Raw genomic sequence first — 18,268 nt, 5'->3', positions numbered from 1 at the left:
GACTTAAGAGAGATGGTGAAAGCATATATTTTCTAAAAGTTGTCTTTATGTCTTCTTTCATCTAGGCCAAAATACACACTTGCATGAAATTCACTTTTTTTTTTTTTTGATGCCAAAAAACCATAAAATATACCTCATAATTATCAAAATGTTTGTTGCTTTTAAAATATTCTTAACTTCTTTGCTAAATTTAATACATTTGTACTAGGGGACTTTTTAAAACTGTATTTATACATGGCCAAAAGTCATTTTCTATGTGACATGTTTCTATGTGACACATTTATAATCAATAATAAAGTAATTGGAGGAAAAATATCCATCTATATTGTGTCCTTATAACCTCCAAAATAAGTTTATAGAATATTATTTTCATTATAAAAAATGGAACACATTTAGAGGAGTTAAGTGAGTTACACAACCATTGACGGGGAAAAAATAAATCTAAAACCCAAGCCCATATGGCAGACCTGAAATCCTAAGCTTTTTTTTTTTTTTATGTAGTTCCTACTTAGTTGATGATTTAAAACTTTGTTCTTCAGAATCCTAAGCATCCAAAGAATGTACACATTAAATAAATAAATATGGTTTAAAGTTACAGTTATTTCACTAAGCAACAAACCATATATATCTCAAACTCCTGTAAACTATGTGGATTTTATATGACCATGCATTTCTTCTTCCAGGTCAAACATATGTTAGGGCAATTTCTAAACAATTACCTACAAATTATACATTTTAAAAATAATAAATAGAAACATGAATCAATTTCACCCATACACTCAGTTCTTCTAAGGGTTGCCTTCATTTATCCCTCAAGGTTGTGAAAAACATGTTCTGTAACTGGAAGTTGCCCTGATTTCCACAGGAGGTAATCTAGGCTTACTTTTCACCACAGTGGGACATCATGATTTCTTCCTCTCCTCCCTGAAGGACCTTCTATCTTTGTGGAAGCGGAAGTTACAGTGGAAACACCCTGAAAGTCAGATATACTTGTGCATCATTTCAAAGACTCTCAGTCCCACTTTCTCCAACTACTGCTGCAGTGACCAGCTCAGCACCATGGTTTGCAGGTGTAGCCTGACAGAGTCTTACTGCAGGTGCCACAGAAGGCCATCTTGTTTCCTGCTCCAGTTTTCTTTGGCCCCTTCAAGGACCTACTCGCACTTAAGCACACACAACCTGGATGTTCTAATAGTTAACACCTGCACTGCCCTTGAATAACTGTGAAAAAGAGCCAATGCATAAATGCTTCCTCCTCCTTTCCTGGGTAGGCAGTTATAGACACTCCTTATACATTCACAGAGGATGGGGTAACAATCGTCCGTGCTGGTGGTCAACTCAATAACTCATCCTTGCATTAACTCTTTCCTTCCCTGTTGACTCTCCCTTTTCCTGACACCTTACCCTTGGCCAGCACTCACAAATAAACAAACTGAACACAAGCCTTTGACTCTGGCTCTGCTCTCAGAGTAAAAAGATAGGTTTATCTTTTCTAACTATGTCTTCTTGAGCAGGTTACCTAACACCCATACAACAAAATCCTCTATAAAAGTTTGGAGGGAGAATTGAGTACAACACATGTAAAACACCTAACTTGTAATAGACTGAGATTCCAAAGGAAGGCTCCTCCACTCCAACATATCTAGAATAGATCTAAACAAAGGTGAGGGATTAAATGGCAAATCCAGAAAGTTTCCTATCATCATTATAGAAGAAATATTAATTTTAAAGCATTTAACTTATACACCCCTGTTTCCATGAATGTTAGAAAGGATAATGCTACCTTACACTTAAATAACATTTCAACATCAATTATACCAGTTGCTTTTTGCTTCAGAACTATGTAGAACTTTCTCAGATTAGAAAATAAGGTTTGGAAAATTCATGCCTAGGATTAAAGTTAGATGCTTAACCTATATACAACTCCAAAAGTTCTCATTCCCTGTCAAGAATTTTATGTAGGGAAAAAAAAAACTGGATTATTACCATACTAAAATGTGATGAGGCTGATATTTGATTTATGCTTCAAACTATTGAATTTTAATTATGTCAGGTATAGATACAATTATTTTACTTAGTTTAATCCAAATGTAATCAATGGCCTTTTGCCCACAGAGGGTTCAGATTTGATATACATTTTCTAACTTGACCTACATCCTAATATTTAACATGGAATTATTCTCTAGCCTTGTTCCCACAACTCCCAAGTTGTTATATAGGTGCAGCAAAATGACAAAAGGCAAACATCAATCTTATGCAAAAGGTCCACTAATATTTAAAACAGGGTTTCTCTTATCCCACTTTGGGGGTCCTGCATTTCTCTTCCCTCAAATCATGTGTACAGTACTACCAGACCCAGTTAGCCTTGCCCTTCTGATTTCTACAGTCCTTGGAAAGTAAAATAATGTCTTGGATAACTGACTTGCTGAAGAGCTGCTGTTGTTTCTTTTTGAAACAGCCCCTCCAGAATGGGAAGAAAAAATCCAAAATACATACCTGTCCATCTATGACAGCTTGTTTTGGGAATGCAAAGCTAGTGGAAAGCCAAACCCTTGGTACACGTGGTTAAAGAATGGTGAACGCCTCAATCCAGAGGTAAGCAACTGCGCTGATATTAAACATTCACCTACTCTGCTAGGGAAATTTTGTTACTAACAGAAACTATGTTTCTGGAGTGTTTAGTAGGTGTCAGGAAATATAGTATAATCTTTATATACCTTAATTTATTTGATCCTTAAATTTATTTAATCCCCACATAGCTATTAATATTATCACCATTTTTCAAATGAGAAAACTAAGGGTAGAGAACACAACTTGTACAAGGTCACACATTACTCAGTGATGGATCCGTATTCAGATGATACCATTATCATCATCATCATCATTATCATCATCATCATCATCATCATCAACAACAACATCCATGGAACTCTCATATGAGCCAGGCCCTGTGTTAAATATTTTCCATGCATTATCTTATTGTGTCCTCATGACAATTTTATGAGAGAGATATGATTATTATTTCTATAAATGAAAAAAAATTGGTTTCAGAGGGCTTAAGTCCATTTGTCCAAGGTCACACCGCAGCTAGTAAATGTTAGAATTAGTATTCTAAGCATAATCTGACTCCAGAACCCAAGCTCTTAATTATTACCCAGTATCTTGGTTTTATGAAAGCTAATGGCTGTCTCTAACCTTAGGGAAGTAGAGAACTGAGGCAGTTATCCTCATTTTTCAATCTAAAGCATACCTTATTCTACAATATACAGAAAATGAGACAAGGTTATTTTTCCCATCAAATTATCCAAATAATTGTGTTAATTCTCCACTCTACTTTGCACTTATATGCACAGTTAGAGATAAAAGGAACATCTGTTGTTTAGAATCTGAATGGAACACTGTTCTTTGTTTCGGCTTTACTGAAATTTAATTCCTGAATCCCTTTTGCATATAACATTCCCTGTTTCCTCCAACCTACTTTTGTTATCTTTAGAGGATGGTAATAGGTACCCTGAAGTATTTAAAGTTATATTTGCACTATTAAACTATTTCATTCTACACACTCAAAATTATATTTCTATAACCCAAATGGGACTCTGTAACAGATTTTGGCTATTTAAACATACTTTACAGTCCACTGCAGAAAAGAAGAATTTAGCTCCTTCAACTTATGTACTCAATTAGAAAATTATCAAGTCATCATATTTTAAGTCTTTCTGAGACATTATGATGGAAATCCAAGGAAATTTGCTAATCACTCTACCCACGTCTAACATTATTGTCAACCATGTTTTCTGGAAAATTGTAATGGTAGAGTATTCCAATTATTTTATATACCGTATACCAGAAAGGTAACATACCTTCTATGCAAAGAATGCCAATATTCAAAGAAATAAGGTAACATAAAATATACTAACCACTAAAATTATACTAAGAACATTTCCATTTTTTTAAACTCCACAAAGCTTCTCAGGATCTTGAAGTATATTAACCTCATTTTCATAAGCAATAGTTCTCATACACCAAAATATCATAGCTCATAGATATGCATAAATGATAAGAGAATACCTACGTTAACACACTAGCATCTTTATGTGACTTTTCTTTTATTAGGAAAGAATTCAAATAGAAAATGGGACACTTATCATAACTATGCTGAATGTGTCAGATTCTGGTATCTACCAATGTGCTGCAGAAAACAAATATCAGATAATTTATGCAAATGCAGAATTGAGAGTATTAGGTAAGTCATTCATTTATACCCAAAAAATTCAAACTGACATTTTAGCAAGCTATGATTATGTGTAATATGAATCCAATTTTTCTGTAAATTAGAAATTGCTTTTCCTTGAAATAATGAAAAATGTCTAAGTTAGCTTCTACAAAAATGCAAAGTGAGAATTATTATTCTGCTAGGGCAGCATATTAGGGCTTGGAGGAGCCCACTATTGGGTTCATCCAAACCAGAAGGGGCTCCTCCAAAGCTGATCCCAGCATGAGGTTTTGAATACAACCCCAAAAGCATCTATTAGGAATGTTTTCAGCTGAAAATAAGAAAACAAGAAATGAAAACCTCAATTTATAGAGACTTAAACAACGATTTATTTTATCTCAATAAGAACTTCAGGGGTGGTAACTGAGCAATGGCACTGTGACTTGATGACGTTATTCTTTAAACTCTTTCCTCATGCTTGTAGCCTCCTGGTTCCAGGATGACTGCTGTAGCTACAGAAATCAAGTCCATATTCAAAGCAGAAGAAGACAGAGCGGACAGTCCTTTTCATTAGAAAAGCAAAAATTTCTGAGCCCTTACAGCAGACTCCGTTTATGTCATTAGCTAGAACCCTGTCATATGACCACTGAGACCTCGAGAGAAGCTGGGAAAATAAGCCCCTACAGTGGAAAATCTTGAGATAGAAGTGGTTTGCAGATGATATTCTGGAACAGTCAACCAGTGGTGTCTGTCAGGATAAATGACTCATTGATATATTTCATCCTAACGCTTTCTTAATGGTATGAAGACAGGAGATGAAAGAGAGGAGGAATCAAGCAAAAAGACAGTTTCATGAGCATATGGGTGACGGACATTGATTCATTTGTTTATTCATTCAGCCAGTATTTATTGAATATTCATTGTGTACTAAGCACCTAAAACATAATTATCAAAATTAAAGTGATCTTTACCTTCATAGAACCTGTAGTTTCACAGAGAAAAAAGGCTAAGTTTTAAAATATCATGATTATTACAGTGAAGAATTGAATAGGTGTTATCAGTTGAACATAACGTAAATTGAGAACATTATCTTTAAGCTGAAGTCAGAAGAAAAAGCATGCACAAGTCAGTGGAAGGACAGAGAAGCCATACTCGAAACGCCCAGAAGCAAGAGAACATGGCATATCTGAAAGAACTTCAGTTCACGTAGACTTTAGGCTAGGAATGGGGATTGCACACATAGGTTCCCACAAGAATGGAGCTGGGAAGACTTGGATGCACCCAAGCAGTCTAATTATTTATCACCCTCATGAACTGGTATTTGTTGAAACTGACAAAGATTGGGTTTTTTTTTTTTTAAGTTTCTACTCAGCCTGCCTACTTCAACAGAAGGCAGACTATTTCCATTTTTCTAGTTAAAGGCACGCCTGGAGAAATCTAAAATAATGATAATGTACTTCTGATTTACTTCAAAGGTATTTCATTGTCATATATGTATATTCACACTTAGGATTATTATCTTGGCTAGAACAGATTTAGTAATTTCCCTAATCAGGGTTAAAATTCCGTCTTCTGTTCTTGTGGAACCATCTGCACCCTCTTCATTATAAATACTATTAAGAATGTGACTTTTTGTAACTTGCTTCCTCCCTCGCTCCAGCTTGCTTTTGTTATCACAATGACCAGCACCAAAACAAAAATAAATTACATTTACTGAGCCCATACTTTGTGCCAGGCACTATTTACCCTTCTTTATTGAATGTTATCTCATTCAAGACCTAGACTAACTTTCTGAGGTAATATCTACTGTCATCCTCATTTTACAAATGGAAACTGACTCCAAAATGCCAAATCCATAACTAGCCCAAAGAAACCTTGAGCAAAGTAGCTTGAAAAAAGTTTTGTTTACAGATATTAGTAATTTAACAATTCTGTAATTTTGTTTTTAGCCTCAGCTCCTGATTTCTCCAAAAATCCCATTAAAAAAAATTCAGTTGTTCAAGTTGGAGGGGATATTGTGATCGAATGCAAACCGAATGCTTTCCCTAGGGCCGCCATCTCCTGGAAAAGAGGAATGGAGAGCCTGAGACAAAGCAAAAGGTAAACAAATCTCTTTTGTTTTAATATTTTAAATATTTTGTAATATAATATCTTCCAGATTTTTAGGGCTTACTAGGTCTTCCAAAATTCCCTCCCTTATTACTCCCTCCCAACTTACAACTACATATGCGGAGATATCAAACATTTTCACATGATGGTAAAAACAAAAGGATCTTACAAGGCTACAAGCTGTTTCTATAATTTGACTGCAATATTTTCAGTGCATGCACTTGTAACAGATATATTTAAAAAAGTCCTTTAACACCTTTTTCTATATTCAGTTTGAAGGCTTTTTCCTGACCCAGCCTGCTGAGAAATCATTGAGAAGAGCATTATACAAACAAAGGAGGCAGTCATACTCATACACCTGGCGTTGCGGTTTTTAAATAGTCACACAGGTGTTCACCCCAGGACAAAATGAATTCACCACATGAGAAAAATGTAGACAGGTTCCTGTAGAGAAAGAAGAGAGGTTTCCTTCTACTATGGATGTGGTTGAGAAATCCCTGATCGGCATTGGCAGGTTTTCTGGGAGAGTTTTGACAGCCCAAAAACAGGTGTTTTTCTCTACTCATAATACATTTCAGTCCATTGTGCTGTAGAACCTTGTATACCCAGAGTTGACTTGACTACAGTTGCAGCTCTAATTTAATGACCCATGTGTGTTTCTTTGTGATCGAATATACAATGGGGTACTACTATGAATTAGCTGTTGTGCTGAAGATATGAAAATGGTTCAATGGGCACTTCTTCAGCATCATATGTGTCACAAACTCATATACATACCAGGCAGGTAACATAAATAATGAAACAGGCCAAGTGAAAGAAAAGACAACTAAAGTGTGATGAAAAAATGGCTATCTGTCAATCTTGGAAGACTGTGAAGGACTGGAGAGCGAGTTCTACACCTAAAAGAGGCAGTCATAACTCTGAATGCAGTCAAATGTTTTATGGGAAGAACCTCTAACATTTCAGGAAAAGCTAGAAATCTGATTTTTGGCACTGAAACTTCTGAGCCAGAAAAAATGTCCATAGGCGGGTTGCAGGGACACCATTTTGTCATTTCTGATCTCAGATTGCATTTGTGGTCAGGAAGAGAGAAAAGGAAGTTAAAACAAGCAAATAAACAGTGTTAACTGTGTACAGTGTTCTCACCGTTATATCTGCTGCCTTGCAGACCCTCTCCTGACATGGCAAGATATACAAGAGAAAGCCCCTTCAAAGGCACTCTTTCCTTTCTTACTGTTTTCTGTCTCCAGGGGTCTCTACAGCCCCAGACTGAAGCTTTTCCCAGGAGAGGGATTCTGTCAAATGTATCCTTGTATGTCCTGTGCCTTGGCACAGAACCCAAACTCAATAAATATCTGCAGAATGAATGAACATGTCCAAAAGGATGAATATGTAAGGCATTACCAGCTTTACAGAAAGCCTATTCTGGGAGGAAATGCCTCAAGACATAAGAACAGATAATTCGAAACTAAGGTGAAAAGAAAGGTGAAAGGAAAACTGGTGCCCTGCCCCAGCTGGGCTCCTTCCTCATGTAGACTACCTGGGAAACTGCTGCAAGCACTCCCAACAGATCTGGATGTGGATCTTCTTTAAACGTTTTCTCTTTCATTCCTAAATCCTAATCAAAGTTTAAATATACTGCTGCAGAACAGGAAAACTCAAGAGATCCCATAGGCTCAAACACAGGCTCTGTACTGAGGGTTTGGAAAGATCGATTAGCTCTGCTTCATTTACTAAAGCGACTGTAAGTTTTCACCTAAAGACCCAGAATGACTACTGTATACCTTCTATAACCTTTAAAGACCCAAATGCAAGGCATGTTGGGAAGAGAAAGAAAAGGAAAAAGATTTAGATGGAGGGTACAAGGGAAACTGCTTTTTAAAACAGCTTTTCAGATTTTTGTTTTATTTGTTTTGCCCCATATAGGATGAATTTGGGATCTTTTTAGCCTCCGAACAGTCACTAATAGTTATATCAGATTCAGCATCGTCTCACTGGGATTAAAGGAATGGCCCACATGATTTTTATGTACAGATTCTTCTTTCAAAATTCCATTCACTCATTGCTTTAGAATTTCATTACAGGTTTCAGCAAAAGAAAACAAATAAAATTATCTCCTGAATATGCATCCTAAAAAGTTGGGAAAAAAAGTCGAGCCCCAGCAGAGTACAGTAATTACAGATGTATATCTCTGCCAGGTATAGCTGACCTTAAGCAGTAATTTGCAAAGGTCACACACAGCCAGCTCTGTGAGACTATGTGTTTCTGCATGTTTCCTATCCTGCCCCCTCTTCTATTGTTTTCTGAGACGACTGGTTTCATTAAGAGTTGACTTCATGCAGCTTATTGGGAAATGCAGCACCCATGCTTCTATTTGTGTTGACTTGATGGCTTTTTTGTAGTCTTATCATGGTGATTTCCAAACAGGCTGAAGGTAAAAATTAGAGCAGTGATTAAAAAAAAGGAAAGAAGGAAGGAAAGAAGAAAGGAAGGAAGGAATGGAGGAAGGGAGGAAGGGAAGGAGGAGGGAAGGATGGAAAGGGCATAACCGTTTACTGTGGAGGTTGTATGGTACAATGAAGAGATAGCCCAGCCTCTATTCTATCCTAATTACACCATAACTTAGAGTAAGTCACATGTCTTTGATAGGCCTCTATATGTAAAATGGATTAGAAGCATCTCACCTTCCTAAAAGAGAACAGAGAGCCAAGTAGTGTCTCCAAGCCCATTCAGGCCTAAGGTTGATTATTTCTTCTATAGCTTTGATATGAGCCATTAGAAGGGAACTGACTCTTTTCTCCATGATCTTTTCTCCTTCGCAAGTCAGTGTTGCCAGGACAGATCCCAAATTCTAGCAAAGTAACTGCATTCAGCTTGTAAGTAGCTACCACACTGGAAGAACACTTTGGGGAGGAGAATATTAAAAGAGTACCTAATGCCACAAAATAGTTCTTCTTACATTTGCAATATATGAATAAAAGTTATTTGACTTAGAGTCTGTGTATACATTTTTACACTGTGTGTGCGCACACTTATGTGTGTGTGTGTGTACCATAGGGGTAGCCATAATTTCCAAAACTAATGAAATTAATTACCCTAGGAGACAGAGACCTAGTCCATTGTCCAAATTTTATAGAGCCAGATCCTAAACTCAAACACAGACCACTGAGTCTTAGTACACAGATTTTAATGCCATATCAGCCTGAATATTTTATCTAAATAGCAAAATAAATGTAATTCCTATCCTTTCATACTCTGTTAAAGCATGATACAACTGTATACACAGGAAGATTAAAAGAATCAGGTACAGAAAACAGTTTAAATGATTCCAAGTAGGAACCGTTTTTAGTTCTTGACCTTGGAAATATCTACATGGGGAAATGTAAGTTTTTTGTCTGTTATAAAACTTCTATACCATCCTGTCTACTTTGAAATTTCATTGTTGCTACACTTGCTTCCAATAAAGTGTAACTAGAAATGGTTGAAAGGACTCTAAAGAAGCCTATTCAAAGTAATCTCACTGTATGCCCTACTTATAAAAATGGTGGCAATATATATTTTTTGACAATTTCTTCCAGTCTTATAAGAATCAAGACAGCATATATCACATAGCTAATGCAAAGCTTAGAATTGATGCCAAATCTGCCATCTCTGTTTCCAGATCTTTTCCTCTCTGCAAATAATGGAGAACATACTCAAACTCTTTATTTTCTGAAAGCTATTGTCACGTGATTTTTACCAAATTTCATGTGTTGATAATTCAGATCAAGCAACATTTCTGAGTATGGTTAGTGTTTCTTATTGGCCTGTGTGTCACAAAGTTTTGACTATTTTAAGAGTTCCATCTTTACAAGTGTCTATATTCGTGGCTGGCTGTCAGAAGAGAAAAGTTTTACTCCAACTAAAAATAGGCAGATGGCATTACAGAGCCCTAAGGCTGCCTGGTTTCCTGCCAGGAATCTATAGTCATACTCCATCTACCTCTTCCTTTTTGGAGCTACCAGTCATTTAGAAACAGCACCTAAACTGAAGAGAAGCAATGGTGTGTTCCTGTGGAAGAAACTGGGATGTATTATAAAGAGTCCCTTGCTAGGGATCAGAAAACCAGGATTCTGGTCCCAGTTCTGTCATTGACGAGTGGCCTGACCTTGGGTAAAATCACTAGCCTACTGTTTTTTTCACTGAGGTCACTGTTTCCTGGACTTATTTAAGATGAAATAATTTGAAAACAACTTTCAGAAATACTAAGCATGCTACCCATGCAATGACTGCCAGAATAGAGATTATATGTTAGAAATCAATGCAAAACGTTAGCCTGGCAGGTTGAAATTGCAGATTCTATCACACTCATACTCATAGTTTTATATATGTTTTACTGATTTGTTCAGGTGACCAAGTGATTGAGCCAAACATGGTGATTGCTGTGAATTGTCAAAACAGCTAAAATGATCTGTTTAGATGGATTCAGAGGTTACAGAGGGCCCTGGCATCTAGATTTAAGCATCCCCAGAGTACTAGGCACCACTCATTAACTCGCCATTATGGGCCCAGCACCCAGAACAAACCTGGAACATAACAGATGTCCAATGAACATTTTCTACTTTGCTAAATCAATGAAAGTTAAAATTTACTTTGTTTTGTGTCTACCTGAATTAAGAGATTTTGCAGTTAAACCAAAAACGTATTTAATAATTAATAGACCAATGATGTGTTTATTCATTCATTCTGTAAAGATCTGATGAGCAAAAATTGTACCCTAAATACTATACTAGGTTCTGTAGATAATTTTTAAGTAGCCAACTAGATGATACATAATATGCCTTCATAAGAAAGTGTCTTATTTTTAAGTTATTTGGAGTCAAAGATCTGAGTTCTGGTATGAACTCTACTTCTCACTAAGTTAACTTCTAGCAAGTCCTTTAACTTCAATGGTTCTCAGTTGATTTGTCTGAAAAATAGAGAAAATAATACTTGTCTCACCCTTGGAGTTGTGTGAGACTCAAATGACATAGCATGTGTGAAAAGGAGGGGTGATCTGTATACACTCTGTTACCATTGGGTGCATTTACTGCTGTTATCCTAACCTTTATGCAAATCCAAGTTACACATTCTAACCTCCACCAGCCAAGGGAAAAACCACAGACTTCATTCACCACAGGAAGTCAAGATGAATACAGATTAAGCTTATCTGTGCAAGGCATTCTGAGGCAACTGAAGGAATCAATTCCACATCTGCTAAGTTTGATTAATCGCTTCTTTTTTGCCTTGTGGATCCACTTAGCAAGTGAACTGACAGAAATCAAAGGCCTAGATTTATCTCCTTATACCCAGTGACTGCTGGCTACCTGTTCAGGGGTCACCTCATGAATTTAATAGAAAACGCAGGAAATGTGAACCTGCTGGGAAGACAGCTCAAAACGTCCTCTGAAGGGCAGCATTCAGTAAGACGCCTAAATCACCTGAGATCTTGTCCGAGTGGGAACACAAGCTCTGAACAACAAAAACAAAGAGATGGACAGATTTTTTTTCCTATTATTGAAAGAATAATAATTGAATTAATAGGTAACCCATTACATTGCTTCTTCACTTTCCTAAAAATATCCACCACATTTCTCCGTCATTTCATAAAATGAAGTAAAATAAAATCCAGCTATATGTTAGACTAATTGTCATTAATAATTAAAATAACCATTTTAAGCACCTCCATATGACAGGCAGTATACCAGGCTTTTCATACATCTCAAAAAACTAAAGCACACTCTTTTCATATTCAGATACATTTCTGAAGGACACAGTTGCCACAGAGCAGACGGTTATGTTTGTACCACTTTTACCCTGGTAATCTCAAAGAGCTGAATACAAACGGCACTTTGAAATTCACAGAGAATCGAACTCATTCAGTCATAGAGATTCTGCCCCTACCCCTGAGCAACTGGTTTCAGGATGTGATCATATTCCACAGACTTGAACTAAGAGGACTGTTGGACTTTTTGGAACCGATTTCATTACCTCTTTCCACCCAGATACGTATATATATATATATACTTCTAAACAGATCTTATCAAATCCTGGATTTTGTGCTTTATCCTACAATAATGACACCATTAAAACCTGCATGGCCCTGGGCACTTCATAAAATGGTGTACCCTGTGGGAACATAATGAACCCATTAGGTGGCATGGAATCTAGTAGTGATGCTTATTCAATAGTTTCGCCTTCAATCCCCCAATTTGGTGGGCCCACTCCGTTTCCATCTGCATGACACTTCAACTCCCAAGACCTCCCTCTTAGACACAATAGTACCTTGTGGGAAAGGGCCAGGGGAATAAGAGCAGAGAGGGGAAGCAGAAATGAGAGAGAAGGAGATGAGGAGAAACAGGGATGAGATGTCATTCTCTGTGCCAAGAGATAATTGATCGTTATTGAGCAAGTCACTTGATCTTTCTTTTCTTCATGGGTAAAAAGGTACACTTGGGAGAACCTATTTGAAAGCCCTTAGCATAGTGACACAGAAAAGGAACAGAATAAAAAAAAAAGAGTCTGTCTTCATTCTTCTCCTTGCTAAGCTACCTGGACAAAGTAGTTCCTTTAGTTACAGAGCCTGTTGCCCAACACTTAGCTATCATTCCACTTTCTCCTTGGAGCCTTTTCACAGCCATCTTACCCTGTGGGGCATCAGCTAATGGGAGTCTGGCTGCCTCGTTGTAAGGAAGCCGATTATATGATGCTCTCTCCCTGTCTGACCCTTCTCTATGCATTTTTCAATAACTGCTTTCTAAATCACCACTATTCCTTGTTTTTTTAAACCTTTACCTCCAAGCACTCGATCTTAATAAAATATCCCCTCCACACATGTTTTTTTTAATGCAACTTTAGCCAGAATGTAGCAACTGGTAAGCAGGATTTCCTAGCCCTTCCTCCTTGCAGAGCTTCCTAATGGAACAAGCAAATAAAACTAATTTTGTTTTGTATCACCAACTACTTAATACAATAGTGCTTAGTACATTAGGTAGCATGAGTATCAAATAGGCAAATGAACCATATGTTCCCATGTTTAAGGAAGAATGACAGTCTGCATAATGCCAGGCTTATTACAATCTCCCTTCTGTGCTGCTTCTTTGTAATAAAATTTTAAATCGTTCATACTCAACTCCTGAAAGCCTTGTTAAGGTGAGCCTTTCCAAGGGAATACATGCTGAAGATGTCAAGAGCCATCTGATACTCTTGCCTGTGTCACGCAAAGATGTAACAAGCTAAAATCCTATGTGTGCCCCTGTCAGTCTTGCCCTATTTTTTTCCTCTTGCCATCCAACCTTCCTTTCTTTATCCCCACTGGCCTCCACTGGCCTGGAGCACTGACCCTTTAGCACAATGCCTGCAGAGCCACCTACCTGACATGGTCTGAAAAAGCTCCAGTTCATTAAAGATGTAAAGCCTGCCTTTAAACCCAGCCTGCCCAGCTGGGTGTGTGCTGTTTTACACTACTGCCTTAGTTAGACTATCATTGCTTTAGTTCCCTATTTAAAATGTTTTAATGATGGGTAATAACATCCTGTGGTTTTAAGCCAAGGGCAAATACAGCAAAGCAAAGAAGTTCCACAAATAAATAGCATCTTATAAATTCTTGTACTATAAGCTATCACTGAAAATGCATAAGCTTCATCATAGAGTTGCTATGAATTCATTGGCTAGATTGGTAGATTTCATTATCATGCATAAGATTTTCGTGTATAAGATTTCAAGATCATGCATGATTATGCATAAGAACCTTGTGAAAAATGCAGATCCCAGAGCTGCATTCAAGATTTTGAGTTAGTGGGTAAGAAGAAGGGCTGAGAAATCTGCATTTTTACAAATTCACTCTCTCTGCTCCCAAGTAAAGCTGAGACTGTTCCATACCACCTAGAGAAACACTGATTTGGTGTAAATGTATCATTTAAAAAATAGAAACTTTGTTTCATCTTCTTTCCCCTAAGAACTCTGCTTCCTGTACTAACAGGCTCAGCTCCTCATCTTATCTCATTGCTGAGGAGATGTAAGGCCTCAGTTCAGTTACTTTTTGAAAATATGAATACAATTGGCCTTCAAATGGTGTCAACTTACTTAAGTGCTTGCTTCTAATTTCTGAGTGACATTTATATCTTCCAAAGTTTATGTAAATATTCAACAGCAATAATTTTATAGACAGACAAGGTCAGTTATTAGTGCAATTTATACAAATGACCTTTCATTCTTCGTTTGACTTTGGCAGAAAAAAGTGATCACTTGATATGCTTAAAGTATAATGTTCCTTACTTGGAAAGAAAATGGTTGCTTGACAAGTGTTTGTTACGCCCACCCTTTTTTAGAGATACTGGTGGGCATACAGAAAGTAAATAAATAGAAATAGATAAAAATATAATTTTTGTCTTGGTAGAAATTATGATCCAGTTGAAGAAATAAAAGCCAGACCAATTTATGTGACAGTGAGTCTTGTTAATATTTTCAAAATGAAGAGTGAGGCTGTCAGAGCATTTTTTTTAAGTCACTGGCTATTATTTCCCTATATCTTTTTTTTTTCTTTTTTTCAACAGTGGAATTAAAAAGCATTTCCAAATGAAATTTATGCAAGAGCTCATTTCATAAAACAAGTAAAATTGAACTAATCTGGCTAATGTCCTGGAGGGAGAATCAGAGCCCCTCTCTAAACCCTCATCACTTTTCAGCCACAAGCAGCCGTTGGAGTGCCCTAAGAATCCCCTGGCTCTCCTGAGAGCATAGCTGGAGAATTACTGAGTTAGAGTGACAAATCTGATCCTCAAGTGTAACTTGTCAAACCACTCACTTATTAATAAGCACAACTGCAAACCAATTTGACAGGCCGTGTAGAAGATTCTAGGTTTATAAATTTGAATGAGCCCAGAATCTGGCGGGGGAAGCAGGCAGGTCAACAGCTCCAGTGCAGTGGAGCATGTGTCACCACAGACAGAAGATGGTGTAGAGACTCAGGAATGCAGCTTACAGGAGGAGAGAAAGGCCTTAGCAGGTTGGAGGTAACTGACCTGGCACTTGAAGGGTACGTAGGAAAATCTCCTACACGAGGAATGTAGGAGGAACAGGTTTACTGTGTGGCAGCTTTAATCCATAGTAAGCTTCATACTTGATGCCATTTCGAAGATTTAGATTTAGACTTCCCTTCCTCAGTACAGGATATATTTCATCCATGATTTCTCTAAGTAGAGAATCAAATTATTTTATGAACGATCCAACAGTTGACTCTTTGAGCACTCAAGGGATGCTTAGATGTACTTAATTACATACAGTTTTCATTCTATCTCAGATTAAATTAACCAATATAGCCAGAAATCTACCCTTCTCATAGTTGACCCTGAGTCTCATCATATATAATAACAATAACAATAGTAATATCCACTAATATCCTACCTACAATGGGCAGTACATTAAAATGTTAGATACAACAATTCACTTAATTTTTACAAGATACCTATGGAGGTTATCATTTATTTATACTTTTTAGATGAGTTAAAACTAAGGCTTAGAGAAGTTAGGCATCATGTCCACAGTCACACAGATAGTAAATGATAGAAAAGCATTCAATTCCAGGAAGCTCTGATTTCAAAGCCATGTGTAATATTAAACACTACACTGTAGGTTTTTCATTAGCTTTTTGAAGTAGTATAGTGTCCATCTGTGGATCTAAATGCAGACTGTCATACTGTACACATTATTTGTTCCTCATTTTTTCCAGTTAGACCAAAATTCTTCTGAAAACTGTGATATTTACACTCAAATTCTATTTTTATATCAATAAAAGGTATAGGATAAGTCCATATGTTGTCAATATACTGAAAGATGGAGTCAATTCACATCAATAAAATAAAATAATTCAGTCCTCTTAGTGGCTTAGCATCCTGCATCCACAACGTTCAAATGACTGACTGGATTTTCAATGTAACATACAATATAATTTTTGGTGACATAGACACAGATATGCAAATTCAACAAACAGGGATAAACTCCCTAAACTCATAAAGGACTTGATCTGATATGAAATTATGTGTTATAATTAAGAAGAAAGAATTAGCAGACTAGGAGGCACATCCAAGTTGACCTCCCTTTCTCAGCCAGTTTGTTAGTTTTGTAAAGATTCTGAGGAGTACAATAATTCAGTAGCCAAAGGGGATCTAGAATTGGAAATCCCACTAGCATCCATCACTTTCAAAACTACCCACGTTCAAGATAGCAAGGGGAGGCATTTCTGAGATACACATAGTCTGAAATCACTGAATTACAAAGCTGGAGTTAAAGGGGTAATAATCATGAATGGAAGTTCCAGCCCAGTTCCCTCACTTTTTACATCTGAGGGAAAACAAAGACCTCGGGGATAGAGTTACTAGTTTAAGTTCACCTGGCTGTGTTTGAATCTCATCCATCTATCTCAAAGTAAGCTTCAGATACAGCTTTATATTTGCAAAATTTCAAAGCCTTGAGGAAAATCACACAATAGGCTCATCATCATAAACATAATGAAAGTGTAGCCAAAATGTCCTTGCAATGTTCAAACTTCTCCATTCTGTTTTGCACAACTCTTTCTCCCATTGTGTTTTCAATCGGTTTTCCTCCAGTTATTTTGGGAGCATACTTTTAAAGATATTTCTTTTAAGTCCTATTTTCACAACTTTTTTGTCATTTGCTAACTTTATAATTTCCTGTCTTTTCTTTTGATTTGCTTGGGCTGTAAGGCATGTTAGCATATGAATCTGTTTTAATTCCCTTTTGTGTTTTCTCAGGCATCCTAAAATACTGCAGCAAATGCAGACACTTTTCTTTATCTTTCCTTTCTTCTACTGAACAGCTAAATATTCCTCTTAGGGCTCTTTCACTGGATTAATTTAACTAAGCTCTCCATCTGATGCAGTTTTGTTAATGCTAAATCACACTTCAAATTTTATGGGAATCAGCCTAGCAGCACACTCTGGCATGCCATCGAAATAAAGACACATCATTACACCAAATAATTATGTTATTTAGCAAAGGTTCTTATCTGCCATCTCCTAATTTATGTCACAATTCAGTCACCCTGAATCTGTTTTTGCATTGTATGTCAGCCACTACAAAGCCGTTGCTTAAATTATTTGTGTATATTAAAGAAGGAGTCACATTTTGATGAATTCTAAGGTCTGATGCTTGATTTCTGCTTTGGAGTTTAGAAGAGTTGAACCAAAGGCTTAACTCTGAAACATTTGGCTGTTCACACCAGTAATTATGCATTAGGCATAAAATGCAACCATAGAAACCAGGAATTTTTTAAAAATTAGACACTGGTAGCAGTGATGTTTTTATTTTTATGCAAATTAAAATGTGTTTGAGTCCATTTTTAATCTCCAGGTAATATTTCTAAACAATCCTTTGCTAGTTAAACCCTCTCAGTTAACTGTATAATGACCCTCAAATCATCTTTGATTAATCAGTTCATGACAAACATATCTTTAGCTATTTAATCTGATTAATATTCCTTTAGTCCATTACGAGTAGTAAGAAAAAAGGGCATGCAGCCATGCATACTGTGTTTTTCCCCTACACACCTGAGAAAAACGTATTTTCTGACAAAACATAGCAAAATTGAATTTATTTGTGCTACCAATTGGTGATGCCACACCATGTAGGTTTTTATGTTTGTTTACTTTTCCTACTCCACTCACATCCCATTACACATATAAATTTAAACACTCTGTGCCTGATGTTACTCAATACAAGAGACCAAAGGAACACTGTTACTTCTTTGGAGCTAGGGAAGAGGCTAAGAAAATACAAAGGATATAATAACTGTATTTTCTGTAAATTAACTAAATAATTAGGAACCCCCCAACAGGGTCCATATTACCATAATAATTTAAAAATTTTTTATTAAGTACTTTATTAAAACTTTAGTTTCATGATTGGAAC

General features: G+C 36.6%; 1 protein-coding gene across 1 annotated transcript in view; it reads left to right on the top strand.

The window, feature by feature from the left end:
- The window catches only part of CNTN6 (contactin 6), a 290,431-nt gene that overhangs the window by 217,746 nt on the left and 54,417 nt on the right, over nucleotides 1–18,268 (top strand). Inside the window, exons 9-11 of the mRNA XM_057555124.1 lie at nucleotides 2,459–2,595; nucleotides 4,114–4,243; nucleotides 6,163–6,313. Coding sequence (XP_057411107.1) covers nucleotides 2,459–2,595; nucleotides 4,114–4,243; nucleotides 6,163–6,313 — 418 coding nt within the window. The remainder of the gene's footprint in view (nucleotides 1–2,458; nucleotides 2,596–4,113; nucleotides 4,244–6,162; nucleotides 6,314–18,268) is intronic.

The sequence above is a fragment of the Balaenoptera acutorostrata genome, chromosome 10, assembly GCF_949987535.1.
Source record: "Balaenoptera acutorostrata chromosome 10, mBalAcu1.1, whole genome shotgun sequence".
In the NCBI taxonomy this organism is placed as follows: Eukaryota; Metazoa; Chordata; class Mammalia; order Artiodactyla; family Balaenopteridae; genus Balaenoptera; species Balaenoptera acutorostrata.
The sequence above is the reverse complement of the archived record's forward strand: the minus strand, read 5'-3'. Positions and strand labels throughout refer to the sequence as shown.